The sequence below is a fragment of the Rhineura floridana genome, chromosome 6, assembly GCF_030035675.1.
Source record: "Rhineura floridana isolate rRhiFlo1 chromosome 6, rRhiFlo1.hap2, whole genome shotgun sequence".
Classification (NCBI taxonomy): domain Eukaryota; kingdom Metazoa; phylum Chordata; class Lepidosauria; order Squamata; family Rhineuridae; genus Rhineura; species Rhineura floridana.
Window position 1 is genome coordinate 150,285,957 of NC_084485.1, and position 27,972 is coordinate 150,313,928.

The 27,972-nt window shown below is 42.4% G+C and overlaps 1 protein-coding gene across 8 annotated transcripts in view; it reads right to left on the reverse strand.

Moving 5' to 3' along the window:
* RGSL1 (regulator of G protein signaling like 1) overlaps window positions 1–27,972 on the reverse strand; it is an 88,802-nt gene that overhangs the window by 26,796 nt on the left and 34,034 nt on the right. For all 8 annotated transcript variants that reach the window (XR_009763626.1, XM_061634082.1, XM_061634086.1 and 5 more), the window contains 12 exons: window positions 25,662–25,744; window positions 24,199–24,273; window positions 21,490–21,619; window positions 17,931–18,035; window positions 16,594–16,755; window positions 12,443–13,425; window positions 11,345–11,407; window positions 8,102–8,324; window positions 7,034–7,141; window positions 6,298–6,406; window positions 2,184–2,377; window positions 533–650 (listed from right to left, as the gene is read on the reverse strand). Coding sequence is in view for 7 of the 8 variants with exons in the window: in XM_061634082.1 (XP_061490066.1) it covers window positions 533–650; window positions 2,184–2,377; window positions 6,298–6,406; window positions 7,034–7,141; window positions 8,102–8,324; window positions 11,345–11,407; window positions 12,443–13,425; window positions 16,594–16,755; window positions 17,931–18,035; window positions 21,490–21,619; window positions 24,199–24,273; window positions 25,662–25,712 (2,321 nt within the window). In the remaining variant the exon portion in view is untranslated. The remainder of the gene's footprint in view (window positions 1–532; window positions 651–2,183; window positions 2,378–6,297; window positions 6,407–7,033; window positions 7,142–8,101; window positions 8,325–11,344; window positions 11,408–12,442; window positions 13,426–16,593; window positions 16,756–17,930; window positions 18,036–21,489; window positions 21,620–24,198; window positions 24,274–25,661; window positions 25,745–27,972) is intronic.

A 27,972-nucleotide genomic window follows, 5' to 3' on the forward strand; every position in this document is an offset into this window, starting at 1 on the left:
AGTTTGCTCCTTATATAAACATGGTCCACCTTATTCAGTCCATCTGTTTATTCTCTCTGTTTGTGCACCTTTTTTTCCAACTCCCCGATCCTTCCCCAAAACATTTTCTAGGAAAAAATTTGGATGTTATAAATAGATTATGACTCAAGATTAGGCAGGCATGTTACACCTTCTTGAAATCCACCCTTAATTATTTTTCTTATTTAGTAATTTATATGAATTACATAAAGTGGGCACCGTTGTGTGGAAAGGCAGGAATATAAATGTACATAAAAAAGAAATAATGTATGTATTAAATCAATGTACATGGTGATTCCCAGAGTAGCATATGGAAAAAGGCTGGTCTCTGTCCAAAGGTGCTTAAGCTCTATAACCTTGTTGTAACAACTTGTGACACTTCAGGCCACAAACTCGATGGAAGAATAGAATGCTGGTCATACTCAAAAGATGTTTGCATACTTTTAACCCAGGCAGGACTTGTTTGAAGAAAAGCTATCCTTGTGAACCTGTTTTGCATTTCCACTTTACTCACCATTTTGCTTCCAAGGCCTTCAGGACATACATTTGCGCTGTGACCAACATGGGGACAGTGACTTGATGTGCCCTTGGAACCTCTCTGATAATATCAGCATCACACTGCAGCAGCTTTTCTGGATGAAAAAAGAAGAGGTACACACACTTTCCAGAACTTCCTTTTTATTTTTGCCCTTGGACAATACTGAGCAAACTTGAGCTGACACAGAGGATCATTGAGGCATTAACTGATACAAATACTGCATGTAATCACTTGGTAGGCCACTTTTCCTGCCAAAATTACAAGGAAAACTTTACCACAGCTCAGGTTCACGTATGGTAAAATGTTTATCTGTATGCTTGCTTTCTAAGCAGGGAATCTAATGCCAAAATGCATTTTCATCTATGAACAATTTCAGAGTGAATTAATTTGAAGGGACAAAAGGAACAGATGGCGAAAAAATCATTTTTTTTCATTTCTTGGTCATTTTTGGATCTGTTAGCAGGTAGGTCTGTTGCTATCTCCCCCACTCCCATTTCTTAGTATTCCTTTCTTTTTCATTATGTGATCCCAGCCTACCAGGGACCACACAGTGAACATGATGACATCACAATGAGATTTGTCTTCACAAGTCACACCAGAATGCACAATGGAACATGCATTCAAGCACACATGTGTACCTGGATATGGATTCAATACTCATTCTGCTGCAGATCCAAGTGCACATCTGAGCTGCTGCTCCTGGTTCTGCTCCACTTTCCTTTGCTGCCATAAAGCGCAGCAAACAGGGAGCATCGGCCTGGACATTTCTTTTCCTCCCCCATGAACATTTTCACACCTTGAAAAATCACCAAAAATGGCGGGTGGGACACACACATACATTTCGAGGAGCATAAAAATGTTCACAGAACTCTCTGTCTCTGTTTTGGCTCAGCTCAAAGGGAACGGCAGGATTTTTTTTAGTATCAATGGGCAAACTTTCCAGCACAAGGCAAGGGTATGGCATGAGAAGAGTAGGAGACAATCAGCAAGCACCAAAGTGGCAACAACCCGCTGTCAGTGTTGAAGCTAGGTGACCTAGTACTGCAAGGAGTTGATCTGTGGGTCCTGGAAGGATGGAGTCTAGAACTAAATGGAGCACAAGAGCGATCCACAGATTCAGTCATTATGGAGGTGGAGTCAGTTGCAAGCCAAAGCCTGAGCCAAGAAATCTGTGAAAGATGCACTGAGGGGCTGAGAATGCAGAAGGCAGGCAAACAAGCAGATAGGGAAGCTGACAGGCTAAACGGGAGCTACAAAAATGGAATAACAGGCAGAACACTTCAATCAAAGCTAGGGAATCTCAGAAGCTAAGGCAGAGTCTACCTACTTCCTAGGTAGACACAGGCTTGGCATGGAAGCATTTGTAAGCTACTTGGGGTGGAGCCACGTGGGACCTGGAAGGGCAGCGCTGACCTGTCAGCCTCAAGGGGGCTACCACAGGGAGTACTGGTGCACAGACCAGGAGATGGATAAGACAGGTATACGGGACAGGTGGAAGCTCCTGTAGATGACAGGTCAGGGGCAAGCTCACAATCCCTGTCATTCAAAGTAGTATCTATAGCCTGTGGGTTAATTTGTTGGTGCTGGTGGGTCAGAGCAAGGTAGAATGGGAGTCGGGCCTGCATACCGGGAGGGATACTGTGGAAGAAGAAAGTCCTGACACAGTCATTGATCTGAACACGCTGAAGCCTGGTATTAGTCTCGTTTGCAATTTCTTCCACAGCTAGCCAGAAAAGGAGCGGGGCTTCAGCGTTGTGCACCTTGAGGAACTGCCTGAAGTAATCCAAATGGATGGGGTTCTGCAGCACGTCTGATATGTCTCTGAAAAGGTAAGGAGAGATCAGACAGCCGAGGGCATTAGCTCTTCCATCCACATCACCTATTTTTTATTTGCAGATGCTCACGTCCCAGGCTGCAAATGATGATGGGAAACAGGGACAAATATAGCTTTCATCACACTTGCACACACTAATACAGTGAATCCTAAGAACTGCCAGCGTTTTCTGAAGGACAGTCCCAGCCCCAGAGGGACCTGCAGAATTCCGCAATGTTCAGATTCCTGAAAATCTCCACTTTAACTTCAAATATTGTTTCTATGCCCGATGAAAGCCAGTGTGATGTAGCTGATAAAGCGTGTGGAATATGCACCAGGGAGGCATGGTTCAAATCCTCCATTCAGCTATAAAGCTCACTCAGTGAGCTTGAGCTAGTTACTATCTTTCTGCCTATGGGCCCTAGGCAATCTCACCAAATGAAATGGGACAGATATGGAACAAATGAAGACTTGCTTCAAAACGATTTCTTAAATTTCTATCCCACCCTTCTTCCCAAATGAGCCCAGGGTGGTAAACAAGCAATAAAACAAGAAAGACATCTTAAAAACATTCCAATATGGGTGCAGCTGCGAATGATCTCTACTTAAAAGGCTTGTTGGAAGAGGAAGGTCTTCAGTAGGACCAAAAGGACAACAGAGATGGTGCCTGTCTAATATTTAAGGGGAGGGGATTCCAAAAGGCAGATGCCACAACTCTAAAGGCCCGATTCCTTTAGTGGATCTCCCAATAAGATGGTATCTGCGGGAGGCCCTCATCTGCAGAACATAGTGATCGACTGGGTATATAAGGGGTGAGACTACCTGACTTTCAGGTATCCTAGTCCCAAGCTGTGTAGGGCTTTATACACCAGAATCAGCAACTTGAATTTCGCCCAGTAGAAGGAGGTTTGAAGAAAGGCTCCGATTTGAAAAAAGAGTCCTGTTTCCATGAAGCAGAGGTTCTGTGCTCAACAGGGCTACTGGACCTTCCTTCCAGGCTTCTACTAGGGATCTCTCTTCGTCTGTATGGCTGGATGCTTGCCTTCCTTATTTCCTTCTGCTTTCATTGGTTTGGGCACCAAACTTTCCAAATGGTGCAAAACCCCTCAAATTGTTAAGCTTGCACACTTGGCAAGCTCAATAAGAATGAGAGGATTAAATAATAACATTTGTGTGACTTATTTGAAGCATATGGATCTGCTTTCTTTAATGCAGCCCTGCATATAGGCATTTACTGGAGATCCAGTCATTTGTTTCTCCAGAGAGTTGAAGCGGGGCATGAGAGAGGCAGCACAGTTCATTTCTTGTATTCCAACCTTACCTGATTTAAACAGGTTTGCAGGTGTCTGGAGTGCTGCAGTGTTCACAGTGTACCCAGTAGGTGCTGGTGGGATTACCAATCCAACACTACACCCAGCTTCCCACTGCCTTGCCCCTCTCAGTTGCCAGCAGTGAGTGACATGTGGTGCTGGGAAGCCAAAAGAGCAAGGCAGCCCCAGCCACACAGCCTCAGAAGCCGCCCCCACTGAGTGTCTACTCAGAAATAAGTCCTATTTTGTTCAAGGTGACCTACTCCATCCTCAACAAGTTTGTGTACAGCTGCAGCCTCAAACCTATTTGACAAAAGAGGATACATCAAGGACTGTGAAGACCATTGGCCTACATTGTGTCCCCCTTCAACTCCCTGAAAATCGCTTCTCTGTTCCCAGTTTATTAACACCTCACAAGACGGTCTTGGTACCACAAAACAGGCAGTTACCATGGACCAAACTAGACATGACATTAATTGCATGAATGCAATTAAGGTGCACATTTATATTCAGGGAACAGCTATAGCTCAGTGGTAGAGCATCTGCTTTGTATGAAGAAGGTCCCTGATTCAATTCCTGGCATCTCCACTAAGAGACAGGAATGTCCTTCTGAAACCCAGAAGGGCAGCCGCTAGTTAGTGTTGGCAATACAATCCGCAGACCGGATCAGTGAGGTGATCAATGCTTCCCTCCAGCAAGGCCACCTTCCAGGCAGCAATTGTTATTCCCTTATTAAAAAAGCCTTCTTTGAACCCTTCCAGTTTAGATAGTTTCCGTCCCGTGTCCAACTTACCTTTTTTAAGTAAAATTATTGAGAAAGTTTCAATATTATTGAAATTATTGAGAGTTTCCTGGAGCTGACAGATTACTACGACTCATCTCAATCTGGTTTTAGGCCGGGTCATGGAACTGAGACCGTATTGGTGGCCTTAGTGGATGACCTCCGGAGAGAGTTAGACAAGGGGAAAGTTTCTTTGTTAGTCCTTCTTGATCTTTCAGCAGCGTTTGACACGATCGACCATGACATTCTCTTGGGCCGCCTCTCCGAGATGGGCTTACGAGGCACTGTTTTTCAGTGGCTCCGCTCTTTCTTGGAGGGCAGATCACAGAGAGTACTATTTGGGGATTTTAGCTCTGATCCCTGGCCGTTGTCATGCGGAGTACCACAAGGCTCGGTGCTTTCACCGATGCTGTTTAACATTTACATGAAACCGCTGGGAGAGATCATCCGGAGGTTTGGAATTCGGTTTCACCAATATGCTGATGACACCCAGCTTTATTTTTCCTTCCCTCCGGATATGAAAGATGCCATCCTTCCTTTAAATAATTGTCTAACAGCAGTTAAGACCTGGATGACACAGAATAAGCTGAAATTGAACCCAGATAAAACAGAGGTGCTGGTGGTTGGGCACCGAACCAAGTTGGAAATAGGGAATGTACCGTTATTAGACGGAGTTTTACTCCCTTTAAAGACCCAGGTTTGTAGTTTGGGTGTCCTTCTGGATTCGGCCTTGACTTTGGAGGCCCATGTCTTAGCAACTTCCAGAAGTGCCTTTGCCCGCCTAAAATTGGTTCGCCAATTGCGCCCTTTTCTGGAACTCTCTGACCTAACCACGGTTACCCATGCCTTGGTTACGTCTAAGTTAGACTACTGTAACTCGCTTTATACTGAACTTCCCCTTAAAATACTTTGTCAACTGAAATTAGTCCAAAGAGCGGCTGCCAGGATGTTAATAGGAGCAGGTTGGTGAGTTCACACTACTCCGCTCCTAAAACAACTACACTGGCTTCCAATTTCTTATCGAGTTCAGTTTAAAATCCTGGTTTTAACGTTTAGAGCTTTATCTGGTTCAGGCCCTAGTTATCTTTCAAATCGTATTTCGTTTTATGAGCCTGCTCGTTCTTTAAGATCTTCATTAGACCCCGGCCTTAATATTCCTTCTTTTTCCCAAATTCATCGGACTGGTATTAGGAATAGATCATTTTCGGTGGTAGCACCAACACTTTGGAATTCTCTTCCGCAGGAAATTCGTTCTTCCCCCTCTTTAATTAGTTTTCGTCGCCAAGTTAAGACCTTTTTATTTTGGTTAGCTTTTGAATTGTAATGTGAGAGATAATTTATATTTTTTATATATTGTATATTGTATAATGTGTTTGCACTATGTTATTGTTTTGGCCGCTTAGAATTCTTTGGAACTGAAGCGGGATATAAACTTTTTAAATAAAATAAAATAAATAAATACTAAGCTAACTGGAGCACTAGTCTGACTCTGCATAAGGCAGCTTCCTATCTCATGCAAACAGCAGTCGCTGTAACAACAATCTCCTTTCTGAAGTTGCTGTTTTCAATTTATTGGTGTCAACGGGGGCTTCCTTTGACGTGCACACAGCACCTTCCGAAGAGATGTCTCTCGTGGAACCACGTCAGGAGAGAAAAGCTACACTTCGCTTCTCCACCCCTTCAAGGTCTTCTGGCTGCTCAGACTTCTCTGTGGCTGCTATTTACATATTTTTAAATGTACGTGTTAACTGCATTCACACAATTAGCATCACATCTGATTTGACCCCGAGTGTTGGAACAGGACAGCAGGACACATCTGCATGGCATTATATGATACCTGGGCTTTACGAGGGGCTTTCTTGAGGCAGGCCCCTTCCTCATGAAGGACAAACTTGATCTGGTCCAGTGGAGGCTCCTTTTCACAGCTAATGGACGAATGAACACTCCTGCAGGGGGAAAAGAAGTGGCGTTCCAAGGATGAACGCAAGTCTTGTTACTACTGGCTCTGGGAGGCCATCTTCTCTGAGTGAGTGAGCAATGACTTTGCAAGACCTCATGAGTTCAGGGGAAACCGATTGCATTTGTCTGTCTGCAAGAAAACATTGTTTTTTCTCCCTTATTCCTTTTTCCTTCTCAGGGCACAGCTAAGATGCAGAGCTGCCACTGCTCTGTAACCTTCTTTGGTCGAAGCTCCACCTTAGCTTAGCTCTATTCTCTTCCAGTGGTATCTGGTCCGCTTTGGCCAATGGGGCCCTGCCCCACCAACCTCAGTCTCTCCTCACTCAGCCAGCCCCCGTCTGCCCACCTTCCTGCTTACAACCAGTCCAGGGGATGGCCTTGGCTTTCAGCTTCCTCTCAGTGTTGCCCTTGTAGATCTCAGCAGGAAAGAAGATGGGGACAAAATTAGACTTAATTGGCTCTGCCTGCCATTGGCTCTGGCTCCACCTACCATTGGGCTCCTTGCTTTCTGCCCTACCAACCCCAATGGGTACCAGCCACCACTGTTCTCCTTCCTATTACTCCTTTGTGAGTCAGGCTAATACTACCCTGGCTCCAGTGCCCCAGGGACTCACCGCCTGATGGACAACTCTTGCAGAATGACCTGAAGTTGTTACTAAGAAGTTCCACAGCCATCTTGGGGTTCAGGTAGGCCAGCTCCTCAAATGTCATGCTGCTATAATCTGTTGTTATGGGAGGGGGAAAAAAGAAGAGTGTAAATCACTAGCACTTCTAGTTCCCCATAGGCAGGATAAGCCATCAAACAGGGAGAGTCTCTGTACAGCCCCACACACCTGTAAATCTGGGAGTCTGGGTGAGATACAGCACCATGCATGGACATATACTGATGCAATTCTATGCAGTGGTGTGTTGCCATTGCCCCAAGGGACTTTGTTAAGAGCAGCTGAGACAGATCCATAACATCACTGCAGTTAAAAGCATATCTTCCCAACATGTCACATATGAAATAGGTACACCCTAGTCTACTGGCCTGGATCTAGCACAATCCTCTTAACCATGGTTACTCAGAAACAAGTTCTACTGAAGCAAGTCCTACTGAAGTCAATGGGGCTTACTCCCAGGTAAGTAAGGTTAGGATTACAGCCAAAAATTGTAGCACCTTGGTCCCATTGAAGTAAATGTTAGACATAGCTAATTTATTGCTTTCAGCAGGAACTAAGTATGATTAATTTAGTCTGGATTCAGCCCTCCATTCACACATCATCTGAGCTCCACATGCCCACCCGCACCCCACACTCCTGCTTTACACATTGCTCTTCTCTACCTCCTGTATGCTATATATTCATTTTAGCCCATTTCTTACTTCATCCACCAGTATGAACTATCAATAGAATTTTTTTCTCTATTAAGCCAAAATTCCCCAGAAAAGAATTATTTGAGAGAAACGGTTGGAGAATTGCACCTCCCTCCCACCTGAACATTTGGCAAGATGCCCTCCCAATTTACACTGCCCACAAACAGCATGAATAATCTGGGGAGGCCATTTTTTTTCAGCCCTAAATCCCTATAAGTATGTAACATAGATATGCTCCAAGTGGCCAGCCCTGCAACAACCTTGCTCTCAGCTGAGAAAATAAAAACATTGTCCTTGATTGAACTCTCAGGGCAACACTTATCCTTACCCAACTTGCGCACAACAGGCTCCGGCTCCATGAAGATGGAGCCCCCCATGCCCAGGTCCTGAGTGCCCAGTATTTGCCAGTGTTCCCCCAGAAGTAGATCAAAGTCTCTCATTCCAGCTAAGGCCTGGCTCAGGTGCAAGGATTCAACGACTCTTCGGACCAGTTGGAGCTTCTCATCCTTTTCGTAAGGCTCTTCTTCGCTGGGCTTCTTTTCCTTGCCGCTCTGCAGTGACAGACAGACAATACACCTAGCAGAGGTGTATGTGGACATTTAAAGGAACAAGTGCTAGGTTAAAGGACAATGAGGGCTTGATTACAAATCTCCTATGTCTTCTGGCCTCCATGCTTTCTATGCCTCTGCTTAGTCTTTGTTACTGAACTCCTTTCTTGCCCAGCCAGTCTTGTTTTAATTGATTGTATGTAAGCCACTCCGAGGGCCTTTTTGGCTGATGATGAGCTGGGCACAAAGGCTCTACACAAATAAAGTGATATAAAAGTTCTTTAAATGTATGGTGTGGATGTGACCAAAAGCAAAGAGAACTGGTCCCAGTAAGAGGGGGCAGAAACTGTTCCACCCCCACCACCTGTGGGGCCTTGAGCTGGAGTCCTTTAACCTCACAGACCAGCTCTACAGACAGACTGTATGTACATTGACCAACCACCCCAAAACGCATACCAGCAGAGGTAAGGAGACAGTTCAGAGTCCTGTGTCCTGTTTCTTTGTCCCTGAAAGTGTTACTTATTGCAAACAAATAGTAGCCTGGATGATTTTCAGTGTGAAACCAGCAACTCTCAAAAAGCTCCTGCATAGTGACTACTTTCCTGAGCTGAACTCTGCCTTTGGTATGGATAAGAGGCAATTAAGGGACTGGCTATTCTGCATAGATTCTAGGAAGGATCTGCAATTAACTAAGAGCTCTTAATTTTCTCTGTGGTTTCCTCTTTTGAAAACAGAACATTCTAGAACCAGCTATTTGTATACACTGAGGCCTCTTTACCAAAGAAATGCTTTTATTGAGTTGAAATGTCAAGTCATGCCAACTGCAACCCTGGAGAGATGTTATAACAAGGTGCAATTTGAATGTAGATCATGTATCTGTGGCCAACACCAAGTGGAAGACATTATTCATTACATGCTAAGTTGCCCTCTGTATAGGGACCCAAGAGAAAGATTCTTGAAACCCTTGCTAACTTATGGATGTAGGAATGCCCTTGCAGAAACAGTTCATTTCCTTTTGAGTGACAGCAATGGCTATGTGACACATAAAGTGGCTGTCTTTGCCTTGGCAGCAAAAAAGATCAGGAAGAGAGAATTAGACAAAATTGCCATAAACTGTCTTGAAGATTCAGAGTTTAAAGTTCAAGCTGAGTTTGCGGGTGGTAATTTACCTGTAGTACTCTACAATGTCTGAAATACTAATTTCTGTACCATTGTATATGTTTGGAATCTTTTAATGTATTTGTCATGGCCTTGGATAGTACAATAAACATTGTACTCTAGTTATATTATCATGTTACAAGTGTCTTCAGTTCCGCCATGTGATATTCCAAGGGTCCTTATCCCTCTCTTCAGCCTGGGTCCCAAAGGGGATCTCTTGGAAAACCTAATTAGCTGAGTATCTAGTTGCTCTAGCTTCATCCATGGGGAATATCTAAAAATCAGTAGCAGTCACCACCTTCTAGGTTAAAGAGCAGGACAACCCTTATGGGGGAGAGATCTATCTGTGGTACTGTGTGACAACTTTGCCAGCTTTGGCTCTTCAGGGTTAGTGTACATTTTTTCAATCACAAGGCACTAACGTAGGATTAGAATATTAGTTAGAATTCCCTCCCAAACAGGGCTAATATTTGCCCTAGTCAGCATAATAAAGCAGTAGGTTGTCTCTTATGCTACAGCTGAAGAAATCTAGCATCAAGCTGTAGATTTAAACAAGAACCCAAAAGCCTTCTCTCTGCCCTCCTATCAGAAGATGCAGGGAGCATGGATTGATGATACTCAGCTGCCATGTTATGGATCAAGGGAAGGAAACCTGTGGCCCTCCAGATGTTGCTAAACTACAACTCCCATCACTCCTGGCCTTTGGCTATACTGGTTGGGGCCAATTGGAGTTGGAGTCCATCAACATCTGGAGGGCCACAGGTTCCTCATCACAGGTGAACATTTACCGTATTCTAAACAGTGGGCAAATTAAGCTGTTCAAAGGGGCTCTTTCATAATAAGAAAATAATGACAGCAAACAGTCTGACACAAGAGACAAATCATGGGGGTAGATGGAAAGCACTGCTAATTCACCAAAGACCAGAAACTGATTGCCAGTATGATTCAATACATTGGGAGCCAAGGACATATGCTGATAATAATTGTAAAATTAGTAAGGAAGAAGGCGCTGCATCAGGAGCCCTGAGAGGGAGACAGGACCACCTTGGCCTCCCTGACCCTCCCTCTCCCTGTGCTATCATGTCCTTCTTCATGAGGAAAGCCTTGTTCTACAACCCGCACTGCTAGCTGGGGCTGAGTTTGAACTGCCCGCACGGTGGGAGTGGCGGCGCAGGAGGAGGAGCAGCCGGAGCCTCGTTGCATTTGCAGATCCCAGTACAAGTATGGCCGTGGTGGTGGGGAGACCCTCGGTGTGGTGCATGGCCGGCATCTTGGTGGCTGTTGGCCAGAACCAGCTGCAACCTTGCCATGTAGAGGAGCTCCTGGGGACCAGAGACCTGATGGCTCACCCCCAGAACACCACTGTGCCACCAGAGGGCCTCTTTCTCAAGGAGGTGGAGTACTGCGAAGCCGACTTGGAGACTGAAACAACAGAAGCGGAAGGGCAGCCTTTTTGAATGCACTATGGTTTACGACAGGACTCTCTTTCAAGTTGTTGGAACAGAGTGGGGCAGGGGATAACTAAGTGGGAAAGTGTGATGGAATTTGTTAGTATATTTATTTGTTAATAATAAGAATTATGTATGAGTTATTTGTATTATGGCTTTATAGTGTACTTTTTATAATACACCACTTTTTGTACACCGCTTAGAGATATTTTTATATATTAAGCGGTATAGAAATAGTCTAAATAAATAAATAAATAAATAAATAAATAAGTATCTTGAACATATACTCCTTCCCCATGTCCAATCCCAAACTATCGATGGTGAGCTGAGAATAGCCTGACACAACCCTTTGATTAAACCCTGACAAGTGGAGGGACACCTCAGAAGCCTCTCACTGATTCAGGAGTTCCACCTTACCACATAATACAGGAACATTTTATCATCATGATGAAGGAATCCCTCAAATAGGAAGCTGAGTATCTGCAAGGGAAATGAGAACAGTCTTAAGTAGAAGCTGTTTCCATTCCAGGCAAAAAGGCACCAACTTTCAGGCTTCCTGCAAGCAAGCCCTTTAAAATCACTTAAATCACTTTGTAGTGAGAGAGAAACTTTTTCTTCTTGACCAAACAGTAGCAACCGTATCCTATAATACCATGCCAGCGGGACCCTGGAAAGGCATATCACTAAAGGCAGTGCTGCTTTGCCACCGAAAAAGTTGGGCACCACAGAATATTTCTGTCCATTATAGCAGATCTTGGGAGCCTGTGGTCCTCCAGATATTTTTAGTTTAGTTTATTATTAAATTTATATCCTGCCCTTCCTGCCAGTAGGAGCCCAGGGTGGCATATTGTTGGACTCCAACTCCCATCAGCCCCAGCAAGCATGGCCAGGGAAGATGGGAGTTGGAATCCAACAACACGTGGAGGGCCACAGATTACCCATCCCTGACAATAAAACCCCAAACACAATTTACAATAAAAACCCTTAAAACCAACAACGGAAGTCACAAAGCAGAAAGCCCAGCAAAAACCTCCAACTAAATTCAACATAAAACACAGCAGCTAAAACAATTTTAAGCCGGCATAAAGAAGAGCTATATATATTTAAGCCCTCATTAATGTAGTTTGGTGGCACTATAGTTTGGGCTTGGGAGGGTCATATTCTCCCAAACAAGTGAGAAAGGCCCACAAAGAATGGTTATTTGGAATTCCTCCAGGGGCGGGCACAGGTGGCCTATGGGCCATGTTGTGCAGGCTTACTGTATACTAGTCCAGGCGTGGGGAATCTTCCACATGTTGCTGAACCACAATTCCTATCAGTCCCAGCAAGCAAAGCCAATGGCCAGGGATGATGAGAGCTGTAGTTCAGCGATCTCTGGAGGGCCAAAGGTTCCCCACATCTGTACTGGACCCTGATTACAATTCACCCAGTATACTGGTGCTCAGGCCTTACTGGTGACATGTCAAGTATGCTTCCCGCTGTTAATTTTAATGGAGAGAAAACAAAATTTCCCACCTTACAGATTTCCTTCTGTGCTTTTAATACCCAGGGTATAACATGTCCAGAAGGCAGGAGATTCTGTAAACTCTTCAGAGTTGTTAGCTTCAAAGGAAGGTGCCAGTTGCTACTCTGAGCCAGGTACAGCTCACAAATCCTTTCACCCATGACATGGCGCAGAAGGATGTTCCCTTCACCAAGGGAGCACAACATCATGCGCAAGAAGTCTTCCAGATCATGCCACAGGTCGAGGAGATGCACCTCCATTGAGAAATTCCTACACAGCAAAAACTCCCGGAAGGGACGTCCTGCACATTTGTCAGCAGTGAGTGCCCAAGGAAGGAAGTCTAAGCACATGGGAGACTTCACTAGGGTTTTTAAGGCAAGCATGGAGGGGAACTGAACCACAGGAGTGGAAGAGCGAAGCTGATTATGAGTGATATTGTTAGCAAGCTCATCTGTTAGAGGAGAGGGCATGAATTCGCTGGGACTGCTTTTGAAGCTTGGTGATTCATCTGAAGTGACCACATCTGGACCCCTGATTTGATCTGCTTGACAAGGACTTGGAGTTGCAGAATTTTTTTCAGAGCGGTGGCACTTCTTGTCTGCTGGGCTGCTTTTACGCAGCTTTTTCTTTTTGTGACTTTCTTTATGCTTCCCTCTTCGGGAGTGGCTTCTGCCTCTCATATGATCCCAGACTTTCCTCTTGCTTTCCAAGCTGCAATAGGATGTTGTTTTAATGCTGCTTTGTCTGATGCTCATAGGTGGCAGAGGAGACACTGTCTGCTTAGGCAAGCCTGCCCTGTGTAATCGTTCCTCATACTCCTCAAGAAGATGGAGGCACTTTGGCTCATTCTCCATGCTCAGCTTGCAGTGAATGTAGAAGTTCGGGAGCCAGTAACTTTCAATCTTGAAGAGGGCCACTTTCTGCATCTCACTCAGAGTTTCCCTTCGAGTGCGGTTGTGTTGGGGATGATAGGGAGACACTTTCAGAACTGATTCTGCAAAGATCATAAAGAGTTAGAAAAAAAGGACCTGGTGGTTTACAGAGCTGTAGAAATAAAAAAATGTCTTTTTGCTGACTGCAGGGCTTCCCTCTAATCCTGCGTTGACTTTTAGGATGACCTGCTATATTAGGCTGCAGTCAGATGGTAAGTCTGACAGAGAGCTGAAGGTTCTATGATAGAGGTGTCATTGCCTAGGGCAGCAGCAGCCAATGTGGGCCCCCTCCAGATGTTGTGGGCTACAACTCCCACCATCCCTGGCCATTGGTCATGATGGCTGGGGCTGATGGGAGTTGTAGTCTAGGATCATCGTTAGGGCATCACATTGGCTATCCCTGGCCCAGGGTGTAGTACATGTACATTTCTTCCGTATCACTACTTTTGATTAATCATGTTTGGCAAACTTTTGCAGTGCTTCAAAAACCTAAAGACAGAGCTCGCAAAGGTCTTTCTAAAAAGCTAAAATCCTGCTCATCAGCTTGTTCACGTAGAGGAGCTGGATTCAGTTCCCATCCGACCCAATTCCCCCTTATTCTGCCACACAGCTGGCCAGCTGAATTTCAGCTTTTGAAAAAAGCTTCACGTGCTCCACATCCGTCCATTGGACAAAAGCCATAACATGAAGCAGAACTGAAATCTGACATATATAAGGGCAATAAATTAGAACGGCACACAGTTGACTATAAATGGTTTTCAGTTTCTCAGTTTTCAAATGGAAACAACTGGAACACAAACATTAATTTTTGTCAGAGTTGCTTCCAAAAATCAGTACTTAAATCTAAGTATTATGTCTTAACTAGACTGGAGATTAGAACGTATCCTGGCTCTATTATATTATTATTATTATTATTATTATTATTATTATTATTATTATTATTAAACTTGTATACCGCCCGACTAGCAATTGCTCTCTGGGCGGTGAACATAGGAAATACAATAAATGACACAATATTATACAATAAAACACTAAAACAGTCTAAAATCAATACAACAAAATTTTAGGATTAAATTAACTTAAATTAAAATGCTTCAGAGAATAGGAAGGTTTTAACTTGGCGCTGAAAAGAAAACAGTGTCGGCGCCAAGCGCACTTCCTCGGAGAGACTGTTTCATAGTTCGGGGGCCACCACTGAGAAGGCCCTAGATCTTGTCACCACCCTCAGGGCCTCCCTATGAGTTGGAACCCGGAGGAGGGCCTTTGTAGCAGAACGTAGTGTACGGGCCGGTTCATATCGGGAGAGGCGTTCCGACAGATATCGTGGTCCCGCACCGTATAAGGCTTTATAGGTTAATACCAACACTTTGAATCTAGCCCGGAAGCATATTGGCAGCCAGTGCAAGCGAGCCAGAACAGGTGTTATATGCTCGGACCGCTTGGTCCTTGTTAGCAGTCTGGCTGCCGCATTTTGCACTAGCTGTAGCTTCCGAACTGTCTTCAGAGGTAGCCCTACATAGAGCACATTGCAGTAATCCAAATGCGAAGTCACCAGAGCATGTACCACTGATATCTTCCATTGGGCTGAAAATGTGTATTACAATTCATTTTTGAAATTAGGAAGGAATCAAATTTTATTTTATTCAGTATTCTGGCTTGCATGGAACAAATGCAGCCTTTGAGTGGATCTTTGAGTTATGTGGAAGACAGCCTGGAATGGTTTGTAATTGGTCAACACATGTGGTAGTCACAGCCTATGCTAACTTGACCTATGTGCTAACAGCGGGAAATTGCTGCAAGTGGAATAAGCCACTGCAATTAGATTTAAGAAATTCACTTCAGCTCTTCAAGATGAACCAGCAGGAATTAACCGAATACTTGCTCTTTACCTTTCACTACAATTCATGCATAATGGAACATTTTGAAGTGCAGGAGCGAATTGTGACAGCGCCCATAGCCACAAGGAGTCTAAAAATGTACACAATTGTACTGGACTTGGGAGTAAACATCACTGAACTCAAGGGTACTTACTTCTTAGATAGATTCAGCTTGTAAAATACATTGAGCTTTAGCAAAAGATCTTCAGGTATGAAATGAAACCTTTAGCTTTTAATTAGAAATGCAGAGAAGTGTTACCATTTAAACTGCTAGCATGAAATAGGAGCCCCATCAAATAAAAGAACAGTATCCAGTCATTGCTTGATGGCTTTCCCTATTCTGACTTCCTATTTACTAAGCTGCCACAAACAAACTTGAAAGCCTCATTATCACCAAATTCACTTGCCCGACAAGGGAGGGTCTGTCAGTTACCCCAATGTTCCTTGTTCTGAAAAAGTCCTGGAGCTGTGGTCTGCTGTGTCCCACCACCACCACATCACAGCTACAAGCATGATAAAGCCCTCAAGTGCTTGAGCCAGTCCTTAGGATGTTGGGACACATTACAGAAAAAAGGCAACAGTATACTCAAAAGTATTAATGAGGTTTTCATTTGGGGTCATGTATCCAAGAGGGAATCTGAATTAGCTATAGAAAGTGGAGGAACTGATAAATTGCATCAGTGGTCTCACCGTTAATTTTTAATCCAACACTTCTCAAACTTAGCTGAGGCACACTTTTCTCTGATTTACAGTCGAAGATGCATTTCGGTGATATGCAGGAACAGATTTATTTTTTAAATGAATAGGTGTAAAAGTTATCTATCCTCGAGAAGTCTATATCCTGTTTTTCTGGGTGAGTTGAATCACTAGTCTGGCCATGCCTCCTGATTGTTATGGAGGATAATGCTAACAACAGCCATTAGCCATTATGGCTAAGTGAACTTTTGTGATCAGAAGCTGTGTACCTCTAATAGCAGTTGTTGGTGGGGAGGGAAAAGAAGGGTTGTTAGCTTCAAGCCCTGTATGTGGGCTTCCTGAAAGCATGTGGTTGATTTTCCCAGGAAACAAGATGCTGGACTCAATGGCCCATTGGCTTGATCCAGCAGAGCTCTTCTTGTGCCGTCAGCAGAAGGAGGCAAGCCCATCAATACCTCATGCAGAGACACAACTGGAAGCTTCATCTTCCACTGTGCAGTGAATCATGGAATGATTCAATGTGTAGCCTCTTCTTTTTGGGGTTTCTGGGAGCCTTTCATTTCTTAATAAATATCCTGTAGCATACGAGTAGCTCTCTCATACCATGATATTACCATTCTCTTCTAAACCTAATGACGATAAATGTGTGCATCTTACCAATGGTTGTGTTACAGAGGGTGACAACTGTGGAGCCCTCCTGCAAGTGAGTGGCCATCAGCACCTGCATCAGTGACATAAAGAGATCTTGCTGGGATTCATCTGCCTCATCAATCCCAAGTATTCTTTCTGTAGCTAGCCAGAACTTGGTCAGTTCTTCCCCTGGAGATCAGAGAGAGGGTTAGAACTATTCATTCAAGGCAGCACCGTATTTGTAATACCCCACTGGGAATGAACAGGAGTTTCAATTAATTTGTGTTAGGGTTTTGGCTGTAAAACTTAGGTTGTAAAATGGTTGCTTTTTGCTTTAAAGGCTCTCCTGCATAGAAGGGTTAAAAGTTCACAGGTGCCATACCATTCTGCCCAGTTTGGGAGTAAGTTGGACCAATTAAAGACCAGAAGGTTAAAAGGATGTTGAGTAGAGCCTGGTAAAGAAAATGCATATATCCACTTGGTTACAGCAGTGAAGGCAAGAAGAAAGAGAGGTTGGTTTACCTGGTTTCTTTGCCTCTCTTCCTTCTGCAGGCTGCAGCCTGTGCCATCCCATGGACCGGTAGCGGTCAGATCAAAAGTATTGAGACAATGTCCCCAGTGCTGGGATCTTGACAAGATGCTCGGAGTTGAGCATCTGAAAGTGGTGGAATAAGGCACCCAGTGGACTCCAGAGGGGGAAAGATATGTGTGAGTGTGGGGATCCTGTTGCCATTGGAGGAAAAGGGTTTCTTAAAATTGTTTTTTTGAGCTGGAGTAGGAACCAGGTAGGTTAGAAACAAAGGCAGAAAAAATGGCAGAATTTCTGTCTGTGTACAAGAGTACTCTAACAGAAAGCTGTAAAGTTCTAGGACTGATCTTTGAAGGCAGTATTGTGGATGAGTTAAGGATCCTCCTGATCCAACATGTCTTTGAAACACCGGATCAGATGCCTGCAGATAAGGCCCAGCTCCAGTGAAGAGAGCTTTATTTAAAAGAGATGGAGATACAACAGCAGGAGGCACAGAGCTGCCTGAGGTAGGACACTCTCAACCAACAGTGTAAGCATGGAGAGCTACTACAGATGAAATAACCCCCACCTGAGGTTACCCCGACGGCTTTCACGGCATTCATCTCTGGAATGGGCCACACAGAAGCGGGACTCAAGGAGGGTGGGTATATGAAGTTCACACCATGTTTGATAAAAGGGGAACTGTAAGAGGTTTATAATACATGCCATATGCATTATTTGAAGAAACTGTGTTTAAAAGGTTTTGGTTGGGTCTTGAGCATTTCAAAAACCGGTTGAAAACTTTGCTGCTGCAATTGACTATTTTGTTTCCACTATGCGCTTCCTATTTTCTTACCTGCCATTCCTTGCATGAAGGCACGGAAGCGCCACATTCCCCTGCTGCCACCAATGCACTTCTCCAGAAGCCACTGATCAGCCTTTCTCCATCTCAGCATCTCCGCTGTACAGCAAAAGCAAAGCAACACATTGAGAAAGCAACCCACAGTCATGGGACTCTGCTTCAACTATACAGATGATTTCTTATGATGCTGAAATCAGGCAAAGGAGCAAGGCAAATCATCAGTTGTGCTGCAGCTCTGAGTATCTGGATGTGTTTGTCGTTTGTGTCTGTAGGTTATTCCTGATGAAAATGCTAGCAGAATATTTTTACTGCAGGAATTATCTTTATTTATTATTAAGAATAATATATTTTGCACTTCCGGGAAGGGTGACTTCGCTTGTGCCTGCTTTTGGGATGGGCTCCCGCCTCAAAAGAAGCTTATTCAGATATAAATCAGTCAGAACATTTTTTTTTTTGACTGATGAAATTTCTCCCGGGCAGGGAGAAACGTAGAGATCAACCTCAAAAGCCTGTTTTTGTTGGGAGGACTGGATTTCATTAATTTATGAGATAAGGTCCAGCCAACAATGCCGGACGGACTTCCGAACAAGCTCTATCTGCTTAAGCGATACGTTTATCTTTTCTTTAAAGAGAGAACGGACTAACAGGCAAGCACCCTTCTTTCTATTATTTTTTTTACTTGGTTTAAATTGTTGCAGCAAAAGGAGATTTGTCAGATTGATCGGCTTTGGACAACTTCTGGGTGAGCTATAACTCTTCTCTGTTATTCACGAAATTAACAGCTTATCTCTGTTTCTGTCGCAAAAAGCTGTCCTGGAAGTGCATTCTAAAGATATACACAGAAGAGGGATTTCTATTCCTGATTTCTATTCCAAGGAATATTATATTGTCTGGGACTATTCTCTTTTTGGTCTATTTTATTTTGACGAATCTGCTTCTTCACGACGCCACTAACTGTTTTGATGCTGGGAACTAAATTTGTTTTGCATTCTTGAACATAGAGAGATAAGGCAGGTTGCTCTGTTTATACTGTGATGTCATCAAGCCTGGAATATTAACCCAATTGTTGCTGAAATAAGAAGTGGTTTTTCTTTATTTTTGTTTTGCTTTGTTTTCGTGGTTTTAAAAATGGCAATCAAGAAAGTGGCTGAGAATCTGGAAGTAACTATGTTTCAGAAAATAATGGATGAGATTGAGATAACGAAACAAACCCTGCGACAGGGTAGTAAGGAGCTGAAAATTGAACTGAGCAAAATGACGCAGGAGCTTAAAGAAATAGGGGATCCTGTGAGAGAGGAGAATGAGATCAGAGATGAGAAAAGAAAAAATAAAGGGAAGATACAAGCCCTGGAGATTGGAACAAATGTGGAATTGGAAAAAGATCTGGAGTTTATGGATTTTAGAAATAAAATCTACTGTTTGGAATTTAACGTTATCTCTGAAGAAATTAATGAAGATATTAGAGATAAAGTTATCAATGGCTTGGATAATCTTCTGGACTGGAATGATGTGATGGAGCTTGATATAGAGAAAATCTATGGAATTAACTGCAGCCATGTGACAATGGAAAAACTCTTAAGAGATGAGCCAGTGCATTTTGTAAAAAAGAAGATATGACTTTACAACAGTATTTCAGCAACTTATTCAGAATGGATGGCAAGGAAATATTTGGGATAGAGGAAATTCCCATCAGACTCTTATTATATGACTATGGCTACGACAGCAAGATTATTATGGAATACTGATAATGGAAGATTGGACACTGAAATTACTGGACTTAACAGGACTATTGAAGATGGAAGATGGAACTAATAGGGATAATGGAATAATGGCTATTGAAATTATTGGACCTAACAGATTCTGATGAGATGGATTAATCGAAATGTTTATTTGGACTATGGTTATGACAATAAGATTATTATAATTATTAACGAGATGGATTAATTGACATGTTTATTTGGAGAAAAATTGATAGATATATTTCTTAAAGAATTGAAACCTCTCTTTGACTTTTTGTGGAAAGAATAAAGTAATGTTTATGAGATTTGATGATTAATTAAGATAACTACTGGAGGAAAGTGATTTTATAATATGATTTAAGAGACAGGATTGTTATATATTGTAGACCTATAACTGATTTGATATGTGACAAATGGGAAGTCAACATTTTATTTTTTTTTGTTTAATCATTTTTGTTTTGTTTTGTTTTGTGTCTTTGAATGTTTTATGATTTTGTTTTCTATGTTTTATGAAAATTTGAATAAAAATTATTGTAAAAAAAAAAAGAATAATATATTTTGCTATTAACATTTATAAACATTTATTTTTTCAATTTATATCTGGCCCTTCCTCTCCAACAAGTATTGGCAAGTTTCACAGAACAATTGATCGACTGACTGATTGATTGATGCATTTACGCACACTTGCCGAACTGAGGTGTGTGGTGTGCCAAAATAGTCTGCTTATATTGCTGATATATTGAACAGGTGGGAGGTAGTGCAGGGACACTCCTTAGTCCTGCAGCAATATCCAGCCCAGTCAGCTCTTTCAATGCACCAGTCCCAGAACTGCTGTAAGAGATCTGAAGCTCCTGAAATAAGGCTGTACCATTTCATTCAGCAGGATGTTGAGGAGTTTACTCTTTTGCATTGCTTATGAATTGTATTGCCATATGTGTGTGGTATTGCCCTTTGGTGCTGAATATATATAGTACTGTTTCATGTGTCCTCCTTTCCTAAGGAGTTCCAGGAGCAATGCTCCCTTTGGATGAGAAAGCAGAGAGATTAAAGGTGCTTTGTTTATATCCCGCCCTTCTTCCCAGTAGGAGCCCAAATATATTTGTTTTATTAAAAATATAAAAGCAGAGCATATTAAAAACAGACATTCAGCAGACCACCACAGCACAACTTGCGCAGTTCCAGCTAATTCCTACCAGAAACTCTCAGCCCTCTCAGCCCACTGTGCTTTCTTGTGTCTCGGCAATTCAAACCGCAAAATGATGTTTCTTGCCTCTCTGCCCCTCCCCTCAGCTGGAGAAGTGTCATCTTCTACAACAGGGGCTGCCAACACGGGCGCAGGGGTATCCTTGAGGTCTTTCCATGGTCTTCTGCAAAGCCTCTGAGCCCCCCCCCCAACTGTCCCCTTGATCATGAGGTGGCAAGAGTGGTTATCTTTTTCTCCCTTGAGAAGCACCTTATGCTGAAGGATAGTGCTATTCTGTAATTCTATAATTTCTATGGCTATCACATTGCAAAAGCTCAAGAGCGTTTTTCAGCTATCAGAAGACTATCTTCTATTGTTAGCTTCCATTGATAAAACACTAGCTCATTATCCTAGGCTCAGCCAGTCTTACAAATGTGACTTGTCAGCAGTTGTAACAATAAACATATTTATATATTATATCCGTAATTTTTCAGTTTTTAACATTACTGGGTACTTTATTTTTTTGTGAGTTCTATATTAGTTTGGAAAATCCTTCAATTTTTGGCATATACCTATTTGCAATGTAGTCAAGATAATGTGACTGTTCTGTGCATTTTATGTCAACTCTCACCTGCCTCTGGAGACCGGATGAAACTGATGAGCTCTTCACAGAGAACATAGTGAAGGCACAAGTTAGTTTTGCAGAAGTAAGGCAGACGATGTTTTTCCATCCAGTTCAACAAGCCTTTGTGCTTCGATACCTATATTGTCCCAAAACAAAATGATTGCTTGACACTAGAGATGGGGAGAAATTCAATTCAGTTCACATTTAAAGGCAAACCTCCCTAATTTGCACTTTTCAAAATAACACAAGAACCAAAACACAGCCACCTTTCAAACTTCACACTTTTCTGAATTTTGCAATGTAGTTCTCCAGCCACATAATGTTTACGAAAATGCATGTATTAGTGAAAATAACATACAAAGATGCATTATATTTGGGTAAATTGCTTTGCAGAAATATGTAATTAGGCAACATTGCATACAAACGTGTATATTAGGATAAATTTGCTAGAAAATTTTCATGAGTACTTTTTTAAAAAGCCATAAACTGATATGGAAATGCAGAGAACTGAATTTAAGACTGGAAGGAGGAGAAATTGAGAGAAACCAAAACGGACAGATTTGTTCACCCCTAAGTGAGACATTAAAGAACAACCTGCATTAATCATAAATAAGAGTGAGAAGATGTATCTGTAAAATCCTGGCTTCCAAGGCCTTGGGAGAAGTTTCTGGTTTATCATTTTCTTTACAAGGAGGCAAAAAAAAAAAGTGATGAGAGAGATGACAGCTTGCTTGAGTAGCACTGCCAGCAGAAAGGATGACTGGCTATGTTGTCTGTATCACAAAACCCCACAACCACCCAAATTCTGTTTCAAGGAAACTCAACAGCAAAGTCAAAGAAGAAACGTTTTGAGCAGGAAAAGCCAACATGGTGCTTTCCAGATGTTGTTGGACTACAAGTCTCATCAGCCCCAACCAGTATGGCCAAAGGTCAAGGATTATGGGAGTTGTAGTCCAATAACATCTAGAGGGCACCACAGTGAGTAGCCCCGGTTTAGAGGGTCGGATAGATTAAAAAGTGAAATCAGGGAGAGAGAATAATAGCTATGTGAAAAGGAATGGGTTGTGATCTGCTTCAGTGCACATCCATTAGAAGTCTTGCCCCTTCTGGTCCTCTTTGATGTCTCAGTACTGGATAGATCTCTCTCATATTTTGGTTGGGCTCGTGCTCCTCAAAGAGGTAACCGAGAGCTGATTCTTCCAACCACTTAAGTCACTGAACAAGGGCGGAGCAAGGTGATTGTGTATCTGCTTTGGCATGCATAAGAGTCTGAATTCTGTTCATATTAGGCCCTGAGAGAAATTAGATTGTTCAGAGGTGTACAAAGCTCAACCCAGTTTGTGGATGTATCAGGTTTGCTTTGTAAGATGTCAGCCTAGGCTTAATAGTCAATATGGGCTAGAATAGTTGTCCTAATTCATGGAGACTTCAGGATATACTGTCTCCATATTTATTCATTTAAATTTATATCCCATCCTTCCTCTCAAAGGAGCCCAGAATGGCAAACTATCTGTAATTAAAAATACAATGAAAAATAAAAAACATATTTAAACCGTTTAAAAACTGTTAAACATCTTAAAAACAATAAAACCTAATCAAATCATGTATCTGGATAGGTTTGCCAAAACAGAATCATTTTCAGCATCTAAAAGAATACAGTGATGGTGCCCACAGTTCTTTTTCTAGATACATTGATGAGAAATTACAGGATGACAAATACTGGAATAGTATGAGGGGTTTCAACCACTGCCCCTACCACAGACAAAGCATCAATAGGAAATGTTGTATTTTAGACACCAAACACTGAAGTCAGCTTGATTCACAACTCACAACTGCAAAACTTGAACCGCTTTCCAGAGTTCTTCACATGCTGAGGCAGCCACGAGTATGGACTATTTAGCATAAACATAACTCTAAGCAACCATCTTCACACTGACTTGACTTCAGTGAGATAGCTCATATGCTTTACATACGTCTGACATGTAGTAAGGTGTTTGCAGCAATATGTTGGAAGTGGGGCAAGAGCGACTCCTGTTTGGGTTCTTTTGTTTGTGCTCCAGAAGGAAGAGAGAGTTTGGGTCCTCCAGCTGGCTAGGCTTGCCTACCTCTACCTGTGCTCTTCTCTACCTAACTTCCTTCTATGTAAACTGATATGCTTAGGGAAGCTTATCTGCCCCTCCTCCTTCCTCCCTTTCTTCTCTCCTTTGACTGTCTGAGGAGAGAGGAGACATCTTTGTTTTTGCTCTCTCTCCTGAGCCATGAGGACAATGCCAACGTCTGGGCAGTGCGCCTCCAACTTAGTTAGTTAGAAGTAGGTATACCTTTCCTATCTACTATGTATTTCTATAAATAAAGTAGCTTTTCTTATTTTACTAAGTCTTAAGTCTCAGTGATCTCAATGCAGGGTAAAAGCCTGTTACTTAGGTAAATACACACACTGGCACACACGCATCTCAGACCAACTGACGATATATACATATCCCATATATACATATTTACATAACACAATTTACATATTTAATATACATAACATAATTTACATATACATAACACAATAAACAAACCCTCAGTAAAGAGCTTTAGATTGCAAGCCTGTATAGGGGTACATTAAACTGTGTCAGATTCTTGGGATTTTGAGCTACTATCAGTGATACATCACTGTCACCCTTCACCTTATACAAAAGTCTGTCAGCTTTGGAGAATCTTGAAATTTACCAGGTTGCATGGTAACTCTGGCCAAAGATACCACTGGCGAGTGCTGCTCATGAAGATAGGGGTCTGACCAAACACCTGCAGAGTGAGAGAGAGAGTGTGTAAGAGGTAAAAACGCCTGGTAAGTGAAGGCTGGATTTTTAGGCCCAGCTCTAATCTTCCTACTGGGATATAGTTAACCAACTATGAACAAGAAGAGGCAACTGAGACTGTAGACAGACAATGGTTTTCTAAAAAAATTGAAAGTAATCTAAAGAGGTTTCATTTCCCATGCTGTACATTGCACTCATATTTCTTTTGTCTCACTATTGCCTCTGGTCAAGCAGCTTTTATAGGTTTTTAAACAATACTCAAAACCTATTTACCAGAAGTAAAACCACAAGTTTGTGAACCCTCTTTTAAGCCACCTTCAAGTCTTTGGGGGAAAAATCCAAATCTTCTGTTCCCAGCCTAAGTGCCAAACTAGACAAGGCATTACTCATGCAATTAGCAGTGGTAACCCTTGAGCACCACCATGGTTTCAATCCAGAACATGAGCTCCTATAGCTGCTTATTTTCTCTAGAAAAAAATTAGGGCCAATGGGAGCTTTCTTCCTGAAAGCAGTTGGGGGAAGAATAGAATCTGCATCAGGACTGCAGTGAGGGCAAGGAGGGCAATAATTTAAATTCTCTCTCCCGGTCTGGAAGCCCCACAGGGCTGCCATTTGTTTATTTATTTTTTAGTCATGCAACTGCTAATTGCTTGAATAATATCATGCCTAGCTTGGTTCTAAGAGCGTGGATTTTAATGGTTTCAGTTCTCCAGGACCATTTCACAGAGGCAAAACCTGAGTGCGCCACCAAGTAAATATTCTCAACAGGGGGCTGCTTGCATCTAATCATGGCTTCCTAACAAGTGTACATGTGTAAGTGAAAATCACAAATTACAATTTTAGGCACACATTTATTTTAAAACATATAAAAAGTATTTTTTTTTAAAAAAAATCAACATATGTCCAATGTATCACAAATATATATTATATATTCATCAAGTACTAGCCTTACACTTAAATCTTAGGCTTGATTCTAAAAAAAAAGTAATGTGTTAAACAGATGGAGGCATGCAGAAAGGTGAGCAAATCTAGTACTATTATTAGAAATTAGCAAAACACATGCCCCCCTGCAGAATCCCTGTCACTGAGGGGCAGGCCACTAACTGTGGGAGTGGCGAATAAGCTTGGCTCTCGCTGCAACAATTCTTTGTTTTTCTCTGTATGGTTGGACAGTTTCCACTCAGTTGTTTTATATGGAAGAAAGTAAAGGGGTGAATCTAAGGGCACACACATGCTCTCTGCCCCAATAACTCCAACCACTGAGAATCAAACCTATTCCTACATGCAGTGCTCCACTCTTTGTTCTGCCTCTTCTGTATAAGAAACTGGCTTATGTAGAGAGAGAGAAATGCTTGTAATTGGAAGGAAACTTACAGGAAGATTCAGGAAAGTGTTGAAGAAGTCAGCAAAGACTTCATCTTGCATCAGAATTGTCAAGTGCTTCTTGGCAATCAGCTCTGCAGAGAAGAAGGGCATGATTAAAGTTATCAAACTGAAAATGGAAGTTTTGGTTTGAAATAGTTTAGTTATCTACTGGGTTACTTGTCCCTGCCCCTTTATAAGTAACAAGGGTGGTGAACACAGTCTTTTTTGTGTGGCCCATCAGCCTGCCTCCCCCCCAATCACAGCACTGGGTCTGCTCCCAGCACAGGAGGGAGAAATTGCCCCATTCCAGCACTGGGCTTGCTGAGGAGATTTAGGGAAGCTGTTTCCAGCAGTGATGCCTTGTCTGCAGTAACATGCTGTTTACTCGTAACAGAAAGGAATGCCAGAGAAAGATTTCTCCCCCCAGAGACTGGAAGGATGATAGAGTCGTCATTGTTCACAGCATATACAATGTGTTTTTTTCCTGTCCATTAGTAATTTTTGATCAGATAGACTTTGCAGAGACCTTGGCAGAGGACTTAAAGAAATGAGTGTGTACACTGTGGGCAAAGAAAACTGCTGTCTCTTTCTTTTAGTGTAGAACGTATCCTGGTGAATGCAGGAGCAAAAAGTCTATGACCACCACCCCAGTATGGGTGAGTGTACTTTTGGCCTATGTTACTTTTGCATGGGTTCACCCATAAGCATATTCTATCCAGTTTCCTCATTAATCTAAAAAAAAAGGAAATTTGCACTGAAATCTATATTTATAAATGTACATTCTCTCAAAAGTAAACATGGCTAAACTTATTTTCCCTTAAAATATGCGTTTCTGAAGATATTTTCTTTCAAAAAATGCATCAGAATATTCAGAAAGTACAGAAGTCAGCAGATAGCTTAAGTTCCAGTCCACCAGAGCACTGCCAGATGACCGGTTCATCCCTATCATTCATCCTTATCTCAAGAGTCCAATCTTTTGGGAAAGCAGGTTTGTTGTGCAATACCCCCTAATCAACTGTAATTGGACAGCCTGAATTTGCCAATATGGGATTGAATCCCACCCCAACATCAACAGTCTTGAAGAGCTCTTAGGTTTAGGAGGTGCAGAACAGATCAGCTTGTAGTGAAATTTGCAAAGATCAAGTTCCTGAAGTATCCCTAAGCCCCTGTCTTAAATATGAAGCCATGCACTGAGTTACAATATCTCATGTTGCACTAATGACTCCATTGTATCTGAAATGTTTTGAGCATGGCACATGGGTGAGCTTCCCCCATCCTAACTTCCTGTTTTACTTCCTCTCCATCTATTAGTGTTTCCTGCATTTCTTCCCTTAATTCGGTCTGTGTTTTCCTGCTTTGCTGCCTTTTGCTTCACAAGACTCTAGCCAGCTGTTATTGTGCATAATTCCAAACGACCACGATGATGAGATTAGAAACTGTAAGCTGTTGATTTTGCACAAACACTCCCATGTATTCATTTATTTAGATGAGCAGCCGGCCCCACTCTGAAGGTTCAGGGAAGATGACAAAAGCAAAACCTTAACTGCAAAATACTAAAATTTCATCATATTTAAGTATCATTTCTCCACTCATTGCAGACATATCACTGAGCCCCAAAGTCTGCTCAAAGAGGCAGGTCTTCAAAAAGATACTCAGGCATGTATACTGTCAAGTCTGTTGCAACTGGTAGGAAGAGAGTCCCATAACTGGAGGGCAGCCACTGAGAATTATGAAGTGATCTTGGGGTAGGAGACCCAGCACAGACTGTAGTGTTTTGAGCACTGGGCTTAGCCATGGAAATCCCAGTTACATAATGGCTGTCTGAGTGGCCTTGGGGACAACATGGCTGCCTGTCAGCCTAACCTATCCCACTGGGTTGTTGTGAGGATAAATGGGCTAACCTCAGTTATGCTACCATCCTGAGGCTCTTGGCGGAAGGGTGGGATAAAAATACAATGAACAAATAATATATATACTCACTAGCTCTATTCATGTTGAGCCTGGTTTAGGATGTTCAGTGTTGTGGCCTTTCAAGGCAGTTCTACACTGAGCTCTCTGTTCTGTTATGATGCGTTAGAACAGTTGTTGCTCCAGCAGGTTCCACATTCCATCAATGCAGCTTTTCTCAGATCATGATTTTTTCATGTTATATATAAAATGGTATTGTATTTTGTATTTCTCTTCCTATCAAACTTCTAGAATGTCAGAGCTGTTCATAGAATCACCAGAATCAAGGGGTGAAGTTTTTCCCTGGATGGAACCACTTCAGGCTCCAGATGTTGGGGGGAGGTGTGTACGCTGCATGCTTGAATTTTCCCTG